Source organism: Schistocerca nitens, chromosome 7 (assembly GCF_023898315.1).
Source record: "Schistocerca nitens isolate TAMUIC-IGC-003100 chromosome 7, iqSchNite1.1, whole genome shotgun sequence".
Lineage (NCBI taxonomy): Eukaryota > Metazoa > Arthropoda > Insecta > Orthoptera > Acrididae > Schistocerca > Schistocerca nitens.
In genome coordinates this window covers 423349137-423365171 of record NC_064620.1, presented here as the reverse complement: position 1 = coordinate 423365171, position 16035 = coordinate 423349137, and the positions used below count along the sequence as shown (strand labels likewise).

The 16035-nt window shown below is 40.6% G+C and overlaps 1 protein-coding gene across 2 annotated transcripts in view; it reads left to right on the top strand.

Annotated features, from left to right (window-relative positions):
• The first annotated feature begins 403 nt into the window (after positions 1–403).
• LOC126195395 (inositol oxygenase-like) overlaps positions 404–16035 on the top strand; it is an 83037-nt gene continuing 67405 nt past the window's right edge. Inside the window, exons 1-6 of one of the 2 annotated variants that reach the window (XM_049933988.1) lie at positions 404–459; positions 2340–2511; positions 2594–2802; positions 4226–4362; positions 4504–4734; positions 9009–9238. In XM_049933988.1, coding sequence (XP_049789945.1) covers positions 439–459; positions 2340–2511; positions 2594–2802; positions 4226–4362; positions 4504–4734; positions 9009–9117 — 879 coding nt within the window. In that variant the 5' untranslated portion in view covers positions 404–438 and the 3' untranslated portion in view covers positions 9118–9238. Of the gene's footprint in view, positions 460–2339; positions 2512–2593; positions 2803–4225; positions 4363–4503; positions 4735–9008; positions 9239–16035 lie in introns of those variants that run through there. The other variant, XM_049933990.1, reaches the window with a different exon arrangement.

Sequence of the window (16035 nt, the reverse complement as noted above, 5' to 3'; positions counted from 1 at the left end):
ATAAAATACGTAATAGATCGAAACAACAAAATCAGCAGAAAGAATACTGAGGCGTTTGGAACGCGAATCTATGCTCACTGTGTCACGTGCGCCCAGCAGGGGTGATATCACTTTACGCCTCGTGCTTAGTACACTGGAGTGTCCTAGTGGACCGTCCAAGGCCGTAGGAGAGAAACAGCAACGTAATGGAAACAAACACGAAAACATGTTCCGCTACATTGTACTGGGGGATTCGTAACTGTGTCAGAGGTCGCAGTAAGTGAGGGAGTGTGTCGAGCCTCCGCGAACGTTACGACGTCACGACGCCGGCTGACGACATCACGTGCGGACGCCGCTGTGCGACAGATAACGGCCTCCCCTATATATTGGGCCGGTCCAGTGGCCACGGTACAGCGTCGCGACGTCTCTACAGCTCGTGGCATCACATCGACCGGCACCATGGCGTCTGCCAAAGTCATGGTGAATATCTGCTGCTGCCACTGCTGCTACTGCTCCTGCTGTCCGCTGCCATTGTTATGACGGCTTGAAATATGTGCTGGCTGGGGATTCGAACCCAGACCCTTAGCACTCAACTCTCTGACTCAACTATCTAGGATTGTATGGGAGGTATCTGGCCATCGTTGCCTCAGTCTCCCAACAGGTCGTTTACCGTTGGCTTTCAGCGAAAACCCGTTGTTTGCTGTTTCCCGTTCTTCTCGAAGTATTTGTCCGTTTCAGTGTACATATCATTGTCTTAGTTTCTCAATGATGGGTACCACACGCGAATTTGATCATTGGTCATATGATCACAAACTATCATGGCTGGGACCCACCGAATCATTTTAGTTTTCATCGCAGGAAGTCGTTGTTCTGTTTCTTTTGTTGTTAGCCAACATTGCGCACCATACAAGGTAACTAGGCTGTATATTTGAAGTATATTTCCTACTTGAATCGGTCTGGAATCTTCTTGTCCGCCATTTAACCCATGCAGTGCTGACACGGTTTACGATTTCGAGAACGAGTGGATCATCGACAGTGACTTTTGAGTCAAGATACTTGAAGACATTTGTCTCGTGAGATATGTGCTGTCGATCTTGATGGTGTGGTTCGTAAACTATTTATTTTCGCGGCTGGACAAGCAAAACTTATTCAGATAGTCCTGTGAATCGAATCTTCATAGAAGCAAATGGGGAAGAATCATTAGGTTGCTGCAAGACATCCATTCGGCCATGGCAAAACAGGGGGGGAAGTATACAGCTTATAGAGTGGCATATCAAGCGACGAAAATTTACGTTTTAGGAATCGAAGATGGGTTACTAATCACAAAATCACACATTGTAGCCGAAACGAAATATTTTTGGCATTGTTGCAGTAGCTACTTGCCGCACGGTGTCCTGTATACGTTCAATCTCGTCTAGCCAAACACTGTGCTACGTTTACGATTTATGACTATTCTCGTTACTTTAATAAATGTGCGAGTCAGAGACTTACAGCACGAGAGTATTTACGCGTTCGTATCTTTCGTTGCCTCTCAAGTCCTTTTTCAGAAGTTGAGTACACAGAAATTGTTGAGAATTGTAGGGAGATGTTCAAGCGATCTCCATAGAAACATTTTTGAGTAAGAATATGCGTGGAACTTCTGAGTTGGGAAGGAAGTCTACAGTTTCGATAATGATACTAGTTCGTGTTGAGCAAAGCACAGTAGTAGAGTGAACAGTTGAGAAGACTTCATCTGAATATGAAACTTCCTGGAAGATTAAAACTGTGTGCCGGACCGAGACTCGAACTCGGGACCTTTGCCTTTCGCGGGCAAGTTTCATATCTGCGCACACTCCGCTGCAGAGTGAAAATCTCATTCTTCATCTGAATAGTACAAGCGGTTTTAAGCCGGTCAACAGGCGAGTAGACACTGTGAAGGTCTGCGTGGCTAGTGGATAATGAGATACTATTTAGCCTCCCTGTCACACATTTGTTAGTGCATACCTTAAGAATATGACGTCTCGTCCACAACACCGAGCATGTTGGTATCGTTGTCGGAACACTCAACTTCCAATTAACCCTTGGTTTCCGCAAATCGCTTTACGCTTATCTCCTTCTCCAACCCAGGATATCCATGACTAGTGGCTGAATCTTGGTCTTCCTTCCTTCCTTCACCAACAGGTATTGGCTGTAGACCTATGTAAAGGACAGTGGACGAATTCTAGGTATTCGGTTATTCGAAGGGCAATCTGTCGCCTTCACCCTAAATACAGACTGCCTGCTCGAGATTTAAAGCCAAAAGTTCCAGAACGCACCTATTTTAATAATCCCGCAGTGTGCTGTGCAGGTCTGTAAGTTGAAATGTAATAATCTTTTTCCAGAACCGTCCCCTAATCGATCCTTCGGAGATCCTGCGTCCGGAACCCATCCACGCGGGGAAACCGATCGCCCAGTTCAGGGACTACACCATCGACGACACGGACCCAATCAAGGAGCGAGTCCGCAAGCTCTACTACGACATGCACAAGTACCAGACCGTCGACTTCGTCAAGAGTAAGTCCAGAAATGACGCGAATTATTCCTGACTGCTGGTTGCCGTGCACTAACTCTTACGGATATGCCGTCTATCTTACAGAACAGCATGCAAAGTGGCTGAAGTTCGACAAGTTCCGCGCGCCCATCATGGACACGCTGGAGAGGCTGAGCGGCATGCTGGACCAGAGTGACCCTGACGTCGACGTGCCCAACATCGTGCACGCCTTCCAGACGGCGGAGCGCATTCGCGAGGACCACCCGGACTGCGACTGGCTGCAGCTGACAGGACTGCTACATGACATGGGCAAGGTGAGCTCACACAAACACAACGAACTGGTCTTCTTTGAGACGAGTTATTTTATCCTGGAGGTTGTACACAGATGAAAGGATTAATAGATACGTTTTGTATGAAGTAAACGGCATGCTTTTTTCTCTTGCTTCACAAAACTTATTTTCGTAAGACGCAAGTGTCGGGTTAAGCCCATTTCCCAATACGCAACTAATTCCAAAGGTGGCAACCAATTGTGATCTTGAAAATGACTGACGACCCGAAACCCAGGTCGTATCAAGGTAAATCTGTGCGAAGAAACATAAAAATGTTTTTCATTTGGTTTATACGATATACAATATCTCACCAAGGATCTACAGTTGAATGAAATAAAATGAAAGGCTCTGTTTCCTTACTACTTAAATGCCAATCATAACTGAAGTGGTCTTGCAAAAACGGACGTTCGAACGCTATTACCGGATGTCTATCCAGGAGTCGTCAAGTGCATTTTCTCTGGTGTTTTGACGGATACTTGCAACTTAGATTTTCAATGTGTAGCTGGATTCAGTCAAAAGAAAAATTGCTCATCACGTCTTCCATGCGAAGCCCCGTGACGACGGGAAACGTCGGTTTGTTTTCCATTGCAAACTACATGATTTATAAAGTGGAATTTTATGTGTTCATGCAATAGAGTGGTCTCAAATTAGTCCGTCGCGATATTTAATTTATCGATTTGCCTTAACAAAGACGGTAAAACACGAAGAAAACCCAGTACGCCAGCAGCGACATCACGGCCCTGGATCGTTCTGACATACAGCAGTGCTGTTCGGTCGCAGCTCGAGACCGTCTTTCGATGTCCCTGTCAGTTCATATCAATAAAACGAATACCACAGTAGACTAATTTTGAACTTTTTTGTCCAATGAGCGCGTAAAATGCGGCTTAAAAGTAATTTCATTTGCAGTGGCAAACAGACTACCGTTTTCCCGCATGAAAGAAATGATGAGCAGTATTTGTTTGAGCTGACTTCAGCTACACATTGCAAAACCTAAATTGCAAACATCTGACAAAATAAGAGAGAAAATGCACCTGAGGACCCTTAGCATCGGCACTCTGTGTAAATCAATGTACAATCTGATATGACATCTGTCGCAGTCAATGCATATTAATCTGAATGTTGGAGAGAAGGAATCGTACCTCAACGCAAAACATAATTCAGTTTCAACAGACGTTTGTTCAAGACCAAATAACATTTAATCCATTAATCACTATTTCTTAAAATACAGAGAACATGAGAAGTTGATTTTTTTATTACTGGATACTTTTTGGCATCATTGATACAAGCGAGTCGTTTGCATCAAAAGTGATTCGCTCCGTCCAGTAAAGCTAAAGAAGGGTAATCAGTGTAATTACTATTAGGTACTGGTTTAGGAGACGTGACTGATGAAGTAAACCTGTCGTTCCAGATAATGGCGTTCTACGACGAGCCTCAGTGGGCTGTCACTGGAGACACTTTCCCTGTTGGCTGCGCTTGGGCTGACTCCATTGTCTACAGAAACACAACTTTCCACGATAACCCGGACACCCACAACCCCAAGTACAAGTAAGAAAACCTTCATGCAGAAATACAGGAATTTTTCGATCATTGTGACGTGACTTCGACGTAGAGAGACTAGCAACATGTTCAAGCAGTATGAAACGCTTATAGTGCGTAACCAACTTAGAAAACATTGTAATCTTACAGTACGAAGTACGGCATGTACACTCCCAACTGCGGCCTTGACAACGTGCTGATGGCCTGGGGACACGACGAATACGTCTACCGCCTGCTGAAGCACAACGGCTCCAAACTGCCAGAGATGGGCCACAAGATCATCCGCTTCCATTCCTTCTACCCGTGGCATTCATCTGGCGACTACATGCACCTCTGCAACGAGGAAGACATGGAAACCCTGAAATGGGTCCTAGAGTTCAAGTAAGTGTGAGGAAGAAACATGTTAATCACAGTGTTCACTACGAATTACTTGAAGCATACACCGAAAAAAAAAATTAGACACGGTTTCTTGAATGGCATAACGCAACCATATATTAAATTGGAAGTTATCGGCTTACTTGTGTCAAGGCTGCTACTGTCCCTGGCAAATTCAGTTTGTTTTATCTTCATGCCAGCTGCTTTCAACCCGAAAGACTTTTTTTCAAATGTCAAGTGACGTTTTCAGCACGACTTCAAATGTTCATTCGGAAAGTAGTTCTCTCAAGTGAGTGCCACTACGCGTTCAAAAACCTTAATGATGTTGTTGTTGTTGTTGTCTTCAGTCCTGAGACAGGTTTGATGCAGCTCTCCATGCTACTCCATCCTGTGCAAGCCTCTTCATCTCCCAGTACCTACCGCAACCTACATCCTTCTGAATCTGCTTAGTGTATTCATCTCTTGGTCTCCCTCTTCGATTTTTACCCTCCACGCTGCCCTCTAATACTAAATTGGTGATCCCTTGATGCCTCAGAACATGTCCTACCAACCGATCCCTTCTTCTAGTCAAGTTGTGCCACAAACTTCTCCCCAATCCTATTAAATACTTCCTCATTAGTTATGTGATCTACCCATCTAATCTTCAGCATTCTTCTGTAGCACCACATTTCGAAAGCTTCTATTCTCTTCTTGTCCAAACTATTTATCGTCCATGTTTCACTTCCATACATGGCTACACTCCATACAAATACTTTGAGAAAAGACTTCCTGACACTTAAATCTATAATCGACGTTAACAAATTTCTCTTCTTCACAAACGCTTTCCTTGCCGTTCCAGTCTACATTTTATATCCTCTCTACTTCGACCATCATCAGTTATTTTGCTCCCCAAATAGCAAAACTCCTTTACTACTTTAAGTGTCTCATTTCCTAATCTAATTCCCTCAGCATCACCCGACTTAATTCGACTACATCCCATTATCCTCGTTTTGCTTTTGTTGATGTTCATCTTATATCCTCCTTTCAAGACACTATACATTCCGTTCAACTGCTCTTCCAAGTCCTTTGCCGTCTCTGATAGAATTACAATGTCATCGGCGAACCTCAAAGTTTTCATTTCTTCTCCATGGATTTTAATACCTACTCCGAATTTTTCTTTTGTTTCCTTCACTGCTTGCTCAATATACAGATTGAATAAATCGGGGATACGCTATAGCCCTGTCTCACTCCCTTCCCAACCACTGCTTCCCATTCATGCCCCTCGACTCTTATAACTGCCATCTGGTTTCTGTACAAATTGCAAATAGCCTTTCGCTCCCTGTATTTGACCCCTGCCACCTTCAGATTTTGAAAGAGAGTATTCCAGTCAACATTGTCAAAAGCTTTCTCTAAGTCTACAAATGTTAGAAACGTAGGTTTTCCCTTCCTTAATCTAGCTTCTAAGATGAGTCGTAGGGTCAGAATTGCCTCACGTGTTCGAACATTTCTTGGAATCCAAACTGATCTTCCCCGATATCGGCTTCTACTAGTTTTTCCATCTTCTGTAAAGAATTCGCGTTAGTATTTTGCAGCTGTGACTTATTAAACCGATAGTTCGGTAATTTTCACATCTGTCAACACCTGCATTCTTTGGAATTGGAATTATTATATTCTTCTTGAAGTCTGAGGGTATTTCGCCTGTTTCATACATCTTGCTCACCAGATGGTAGAGTTTTGTCAGGACTGGCTCTCCCATGGCCGTCAGTAGTTCTAATGGGATGTTGTCTAGTCCGGGGGCCTTGTTTCGACTCAGGTCTGTCAGTGCTCTGTATCTCCCATTTCATCTTCATCTACATCCTCTTCCAATTCCATAATATTGTCCTCAAGTACATCGCCCTTGTATAGACCTATATACTCCTTCCACCATTCTGCTTTCCCTTCTTTGCTTAGAACTGGGTTTCCATCTGAGCTCTTGATGTTCATACAAGTGGTTCTCTTATCTCCAAAGGTCTCTTTAATCTTCCTGTAGGCAGTATCTATCTTACCCCTTGTGAGATAAGCCTCTACATTCTCACATTTGTCCTCTAGCCATCCCTGCTTAGCCATTTTGCACTTACGTCGATCTCATTTTTGAAACTTTTGTATTCCTCTTTGCCTGCTTCATTTACTGCACTTTTATATATTCTCCTTTCATCAATTAAATTCAATATATCTTCTGTTACCCAAGGATTTCTACTAGCCCTCGTCTTTTTACCTACTTGATCCTCTGCTGCCTTCACTACTTCATCCCTCAAAGCTACCCATTCTTCTTCTACTGCATTTCTTTCCCCCATTCCTGTTAATTGTTCCCTTATGCTCTCCCTGAAACACTGTACAACCTCTGGTTCTTTCAGTTTATCCAGGTCCCATCTCCTGAAATTCTCACCTTTTTGCAGTTTCTTCAGTTTTAATCTACAGTTCATAACCAATAGATTGTGATCAGAATCCACATCTGCCCCTGGAAATGTCTTACAATTTAAAACCTGGTTCCTAAATCTCAGTCTTTCCATTAGATAATCTATCTGAAACCTGTCAGTATCTCCAGGATTCTTCCATGTATACAGCCATCTTTTATGATTCTTGAACCAAGTGTTAGCTATGATTAAGTTGTTCTCTGTGCAAAATTCTACCAGGCGGCTTCCTCTTTCATTTCTTAGTGCCAATCCATATTCACCTACTATGTTTCCTTCTCTCCCTTTTCCTACTACCGAATTCCAGTCACCCATGGCTATTATATTTTCGTCACCCGTCACTATCTGAATTATTTCTTTTATGTCATCATACATTTCTTCAATTTATTCGTCATCTGCAGAGCTAGATGGCAAATAAACTTGTACAGTACTACTGTAGTAGGCGTGGGCTTCGTATCTATCTTGGCCACAATAATGCATTCACTATGCTGTTTGTAGTAGCTTACCCGCATTCCTTTTTTCCTATTCATTATTAGACCTACTCCTGCATTACCCCTATTTGATTTTGTATTTATAACCCTGTAGTCACCTGGACAGAAGTCTTGTTCCTCCTGCCACCGAACTTCACTAATTCCCACTATATCTAACTTTAACCTATCCATTTCCCTTTTTAAATTTTCTAACCTACCTGCCCGATTAAGGGATTTCACATTCCACGCTCCGATCCGTAGAACGCCAGTTTTCTTTCTCCTGATAACGACATCCTCTTGAGTAGTCCCCGCCCGGAGGTCCGAATGGGGGACTATTTTACCTCCGGAATATTTTACCCAACAGGACGCCATCATCCTTTAACCATACAGTAAAGCTGTATGCCCTCGGGAAAAATTACGGCTGCAGTTTCCCCTTGCTTTCAGCCGTTCGCAGTACCAGCACAGCAAGGCCGTTTTGGTTAGTGTTACAAGGACAGATCAGTCAATCATCCAGACTGTTGCCCTTGCAACTACTGAAAAGGCTGCTGCCCCTCTTCAGGAACCACACGTTTGTCTGGCCTCTCAACAGATACCCCTCCGTTGTGGTTGCACCTACGGTACGGCTATCTGTATCGCTGAGGCACGCAAGCCTCCCCACCAATGGCGAGGTCCTTGGTTCATGAGGGGGGGGGGGGGGGGGACCTTAATGATAGTCACACTTTATTGGAACAGATTCCGAAAGTGAACAAACGTTATGTTTTGTGACTTGTTATGAAGATGTTTGACGATTATTACTGCGTCTGGATATATATTGCTATACTTCATATGTCCATTCAATTTCGTAGCTTAGGAGAAGAAAGGAAGATTTGGTTTATCGCTCCACCGTCTACGAGGCCATTTGAGAAAAATTCAGCTGCGGCATTTTCAAAGGAAAAAACTGTGGTATTTGTCTTATTGTGTTAATGGATATCACCAGACACCGAAATCCGAATGGCTGGACGTGAGCCTCAACAACCTTTTGAGAATAGGTGGATCATATTTTGAAAAGATTTTGCTATTCACGCTGCGTCATTTCTTGCTATCATTTGAAAATGACAACTTTGGGCTGAAATTAATCACTCGTGTTACAGCAACGAATCTTGCAGATAAAGTAATTGCCTTTGTGGAAATAGTATCTTCAGCCCACAAGCTACATCACGTCTGCATTTAGAGACCAGTATCAAATTATCTGAATGCTATTTCTCATAAACTTGAATTTGGTACGTGTTCAAGATAGGAAACTCCATTCTCACAATTAATTACCTGCTGTGATAGTACATTTACAGAATCTGATTAAAATGCTTTACAACAGCATTTTTAAAATTAATCTCCTCCTTTACAGCAAATACGACCTCTACTCGAAGAGCGACGAGATGCCCGATATTGAGAAGCTGAAGCCATACTACCAGAGCCTCATCGACAAGTACGTGCCTGGCGTCCTCAGTTGGTAGGCAGCAAACACCCAGGCCTGTCACAGACCCATCATTCACAGCGAAACAACTAAATTATTCGTTTGTGCGAGAAATACGACGCTTTTTCATCACTGCCTAAAAATAAAGTCACTGAAAGACAGGATTCTGCTCATTTAATGTCATTATTGTGACAATTTTGCTCAAATAACTTATTTATTATGGTTCACTGTAAAGACTTTGTACAATTAACTTTTAAGTGTAAATTTATGTTGACTGTTATGCTCCATAACCACAAGTGTCTTGGGTGTAGCTTCAAATTTTTATAGCTCATACAAAACATCATCATGGTACCAGCAGATATTAACCATAACGTATTTGTGTTTATGCCTTGAAAGTATGAAATAGTTTTATTGTAATTGAAGACTGTTAATGTAACATACCGTTAAGTGCTATAGTTTGATAATTTTTTATAAATAAATTAAAATGATAATGAAGTTTTTGTTGCTTGTAATCTACTGATTTATTTACCTTTACCTTTTCCTTGTTTTGGAATCATTCAAACAAAATGTCATAATTGCCTACCTCCAAAGTTTCGAGTTGGGGGTGGGGTGCAATATGGAAACTACTTTCTATGTCTGGTCTGCATCAACGGTTGAAAAAAGATATTTTTCATTTCTGGCAAACTGAAAATAGTGTACAAAGAAAATAAAATGCACACTTGTCGGTAGTAGCACCAGTAAGAGTCGGAAGGTTTTAATTAATAACAGTTAAAAACACTTAATTATATTTTTTTCCAGTAATCGTCCTCTTGGGTAGGAACAAGACATATTAACGTCTATCTCTTGCGCTCTCCGAAAATAGTGAAGTAACGATTTTTGGATGCTGATTTAGGTTTAAGGTACGACGTACAATCTTCAAGATAAGAAACAATTAATTTCTAATTTTGTATATATACCTTTGAGAATAACATTCTTCCACGTGTGTTGCACTATACACATCTGGTAAAATGTTTTGTTTTGGTTGGTGCGGTGATAAACCGCTTGTTACAAGAAGACAGAGGTAATGACAGATGACTGCAACTATTGAACCGTAAACTGAATATTAACGAACCATATGTCACCTGAAACTGCAAGTTCCTTATAGGGTTCAGGAGCTTTCCGCCGCTAGAGTAGAATCAATGCGCAGCAACAAGTATTTTGAAGAAGATGGCTATAACTGAACACAAGGTTATATGCATTTGTGAGTTTGAAATAGATTTGGGAAGAACGTTTAGAGTTGAACGTTCTGCTGATGATATTGTCATTACAGTTGGCGGTCAGGTCTGAAGTGGACAAAACAACCATCACATCGTTCCCTTTAACCGATTTGGGGTAACGACAGGAAATCTATATGTGGACGGCCGACAGCAAATTAGTCTATATCAAGGTACCGCTTTCACTCAAATTGCTCGACATCTGCGTCGGAGGGTGCATTTCGACATTGCTGTGACATTCTACCTCGAACGAGGTAGGGTATTTGTTTATAGAATGTACAGTCTGATAAAACTACGCAAGCAGTTTAAAAATGCGACCTTTCAACAAAGTGGGAGTCAGTGTACAGAATATCGACGCTGCAACATTCTCCATACATCACTTGATCTTTCGGAATGTCGTTAATCAACTTTGGTTTCACAATACTCTGTTCCTAATTTGTTCTGTACCTTCTGGTTTACACCCCTACCTTGACTGCTATGTAGCAGCAACACTCTTCTTCCTGATCTCTTTTGTTATCGGCCTACACTTAGTTTCTTTGCTAGAAGTCTACGGCATCCTAGTATGACCTACAGCTGGACGAAGTTCTTCCCTCAAGCTTCAGGTAACAAGTTAAATGTATTAGATACCGTAAACTTAAATATAGTTGAAGTTAAAGAGTTGTTCCCTTTGGCCCAGTGCATCTTACTTTTCTCTTTTTCCGCTCAACCTGCCTGCTTGAAATGTCGCGTTATCCTATTCAACCTGAAGCAGACAAATCTTTGACTATTCATCGATTCCCTTGATTAGCTTTCCAGAGCCTACAGTTCCACTCGAGAGCCTCTTTGAGTTTCCCATTCAGATCCCCGCAACGAAACTCATATCCACAATCCTTGCCTCCTACTCCCTGTCTGTTTACCCCAAGGAAACATCCACGCTTATCATGCATTGCATCACAGACAAACATTTAAAAATGAAACTACATCACTTATCACACTTTAGACTACACTAATTTTCGTAATTTACGAACTGAAAAATTCAGACATGCAGTTTGGCGCTTCAGGTGTGTGGTATAACGTAAAAAGTTAGTTATGTCATCTTAGCAGTCAATTAACTGCAGTATGTGTTAATTCTCTCATTCAAAACAAAATGTAACTTTTAATTATTACTTATTACCAGCATACTTGATATTAGACAGCGTTTATTGCTGACACTAAACGGGCTACTAGGTATGTTGCGATTTTATCTTATAACTCAAATACGAAGACTCGGATCAAGAATTCCTCAGTCGCTTAGATGGAGTTGATATGAAGGAAAGAACTTACACTATGAAAATCGTCTATTTTTCACTAGTAACAGAAACACAGCTACGGACGTGTGCTAGCGCTGCCAACCATATGTGACTGGTAAGATTAATGTATCATGTGCAGTTCACTGAAATAAAAATGTGAGCTTTGGGCAGATTTTCAAATATCCTTTATGTGAAGGTGTACACCACAATTACTTCAGGTGGTAACCGACAAAACAAGCTGTAAGCTTTTGGAAAAGTATGAGTATAAACGTTAACAGTGCCCAAGTTAACAATAACACACTATTTCCGTCCGTTCTTACAAAGTTTGCGAGAAAATTTAATACACTAAAATGTTTTGAAATTCAAAACAAATGAGATTTTGCAGCATCATTCAAGAAAAATGTTAAGGTGATTCCACTTTCTAAGAGAAATTTCAGCTCCATGACAACCCTGAATTAGAGTTCATCGCCTCGAAAATTTACGTATACTACATTATGCTACGGGAGCAACACTAAATAGTGGCGTCACTCCTACATACAAACATAATTTTCTTTGTTGCCGTCTACAAGAAGGATAGTAGTAACGATACACAGAACTGCCGTCCAGTGTCCTTCTGTAAAATCTTAGAACATGCTCTGAGCTCAAACATAACGAGTTACGTCGATCAGCATGAACTATTCCAATGCCAACAAGCGTGGTTACCAAAAACAACGGTAGTGTGAAATCCAGCTCGCTCATTTTTCACATGAGATAGTGACAGCCATGGATCAAGATAATTAGATGGATGTAATAATTTTTGCTTGCTGTAAGACAACTGACTCAACACACTAACGTTTATTAAAGACAGTACAGTTATCTACAATCATATGGAGTATCATACGAAATTAGTGTTTAGACTGAAAATTTCTTGGTAGGGAGGACGTGGCATGTTATCTTCGACGGAGAGTGTTCCACAGACGTTGAATTAATGTCGCCTGTGCCATAGTGAAGACCACTGCGACCCTTGATGATCATGATTTACATTAAAGTCTTGGCGTACAGTACTGAAAGTAGTGTCAGACTTCATTTCCAGATGATACAGTTATCTATAATGAAGTACTATAGATAAAAAGAAGAAAAAAAAATGGCTCTGAGCACTATGGGACTCAACCGCCGAGGTCATAAGTCCCCTAGAACTTAGAACTACTTAAACCTAACTAACCTAAGGACAACACACACATCCATGCCCGAGGCAGGATTCGAACCTGCGACCGTAGCGGTCGCGCGGTTCCAGACTGTAGCGCCAGAACCGCTCGGCCACCAGCGGCCGGCGAAAAAAAAAAAAAAAAAAAGAAGCCTGCTATAATAGTTAGTGAGATCTTGATAAGATTAAACTGTGTGGCTAAAATTAGTAATCTTATTTAAATGTTTGGAATTAAAAAATCGGGTACCTACGAAAATACGAAAGCTTAATATACTATGCCTACGATATCAATGACTTAAAATTGTATGCACCAATTGTCTGGGTGTAAACATTTGTGAGAATACGAATGCTCGTTCGCGGGTAAATCTGGTGGTAGATTTCGTCTTACTGTTAGCATACCAGGAAATGCCAGCCATACTGCGGGGGAGACTGCTTACAAAATGCTCCTGAAAGTCATCCTACACTATTGTTCAAGATTTTGAGCTAAAGCAAATAAGCAAGTGACGTGAACGTGTACACTGAAGGATAACACGAATGTTCACAGGTTTTATTAGACTCAAGAAAAAGTATCATCGAAATCCTTCAAAAAGCCTAACTGGTTGACAGTTGCAGCGCTGCGCCAGTTGCCCCAGAAAGGTGTTCTTACAACGTTTCAAGAACTAGATGTAGGCGATTGCGGCAACATTCCTCTTGTCTCTCTCGTAAGACTGGAAAGAAGAGATTAGACTAACGTATTCCATACGCGAACTGGATGGGAAGAAACCTTAAAATTTAGTATAGTAGAAAGTATCCTCTGTCACGCACTTCACATTGGTTTTCAGACTATGGATAAGGATGTAGATGTAGTTGAAACACCACAGTGGCAAATAATTACTTAAATAAAAACGTTGTTAAATCGGACTGAATAGTACAAAATAATTTCTGCTAGCCCCATAAAGATTTCTAAGCCCACACGGATAGTCCTGAAAATTTGTGATTGCGAATTTTTAATAGCTATGAAAATACTTACAAGATTTAAAACGAACCCCGTGTGGCGTACGCTACACATAATAGTAAGTAACTGAACTATTCGTGCATATGTTGGTAACTAGTGTAATATTAAGGAGGTGAATTATTCATATATCAATTACGTATCGCATGCGAACAACGTTTTTCGATTTAAATGTTACTAGTATTTTCAAAGCTATTAAAAACTCACAGTCACTAATTTTTGGGACTATCTGTAAGGAATATATGTTGACTCTTACAGGGAAGACAACAACAACCAGCCACTTTTTAAAATGCTGTTCATTTATTTAAATAGCGCCGTTACCGGATTCGAACCGAAATATTCATCTTCAGACGGCTAGTTCATGTTAAGCTACATTTTACATTAGTTTTCACTATTTGTTTTCCCAGTTGATGAAATTTCCTCAGGGTGGTGGTGTCCTATAACCAAATACACGTTGTAAGAGAGTGTCTTTTTAACTGTAATTGTGTCTCATAGGGATTTTAAATGATGTAAACAAATTATTCTAGTGGAGATGTTTTGGTGACTTACGTTGAAAAAAAAAAAACCGCGCCATTACGTTCTCGTGCTGAAGCTTGTGATCATGCAGAAGCGAAGACTTTCTTTAAGACTTTCTTTAAGTATATAATCTGAAGCACCACTCGCACCATGTTTTACCACATGGAAGTATGTACACAAAGATGGCGATATCATAGCTATGACAATGCCAAAGACTTCCTCTCTCAGATATATCTCGATATGCGATATTAGAAATTTACAAATTACTTCTGTTCCATTACTTACTATTTATATTAAAAGAAACTTTTTAAAAATTAAGATAAAGCAGCCAGTTTGTTATAAAGTGACACATCAATATTAGGTATACATTGGAACGAAAGTAAATGATAAAGGATGGATCTCTGTAAATAAATATTACAACTATGGACATATTATGTAAATATTATGGCATACATCGGAAGCAAAGTAGATGATCTGGAATGGATGTACATAAATAAATATTACAACAGTGGACATTACATACCTTTTTCTATGATGAACCTTTAGGTTCGAAACCGGTAACGGCGTTATTTAAATAAATAAATTGTAAAAAGTGGCTGGTCGCTGTTGTCTTCTCTGTAAGTGTCAACCTATATTTTGTACACACCCACGGGCTCAGAATGTCAGTTTTAGGCAAAATGTCATCTGTATGGAGTTAAGAATCGGTATGAGGCTAGAAGAAATTATTTTAATTTACGAATTCGACTTCAAAATATGATATATTAAAAATTCTTTTTCATTTAAATAATTATTTTCTACTTTCTAGTCTCGTGTGTGTAATATTTTTCAATCGATTTCTAACAATTTTGATGAAAGACAAATGTAAAGTTCACTCTCATTTCATTCACGTGACTCGATCAATATATCGTTTCCTTATACGTACATCTGGTGAAAAGAGGACGAAGGTAAAAATTAAAGAGAGTCGACTTCACACAGACGCTTACAAGAAATCGTTCTTGTCGTAAGCAGTTCGCGACTGGAACAGGGAAAGTGGGAAATTGAAGTGATACAAAAAGCACCCTCGGGCCCAAGCCCGACAAGAAAGGGAATTAATATTGCACTGTCATCCTGTTCTGAGCTATGTTTAAAATTTAGAAACTGTAAATCTTAATATTAATTGCGAATTTGTACCGAAGAGACAGACAGACAGACACGAAAGTAACTAATAAATATTTAGTAATATTTGCTACCTGGTTTATTGTTAGTGGGTACTTTTACAGCTACGTACCGTAAAATAATAATGCACAGCCAAAAGTAAAGCATATTGATTCGTGCCCTCGGCGGTTTTTGTACTCTGTGTATCGTTTATTGTGATAGACTGACGCAAAGGAAATTCACGGATATTTTAGGTTTTCTCATCGACTGTCACCGTGTTTGGAATCAGTCACATAATAAAAATAGCTGGGGACATAAAATAGAATAATTACATATACTCAATTGAAGGTTCACTGGGAAAATAAAGTCAATCTACAAAGGGAGCAGGAGCGTACTAAATACAATAACAGAAGATACGGAATATCTACAAAATACGAATAACAGGGAATAAAGAACAGCTACAAAGAATGGCATCGCAGATGATCACCTGCTTGCTTTGGCTAGCAGAAGAGTGTCGCGGAGATGCTGAAAAACCTGAGTTGGCAAAAGCTGAAAGATGTCAACGGAACCCTATTTACGCAGTTTCAACAACTAGTAGTATGTGAAGAGTCTA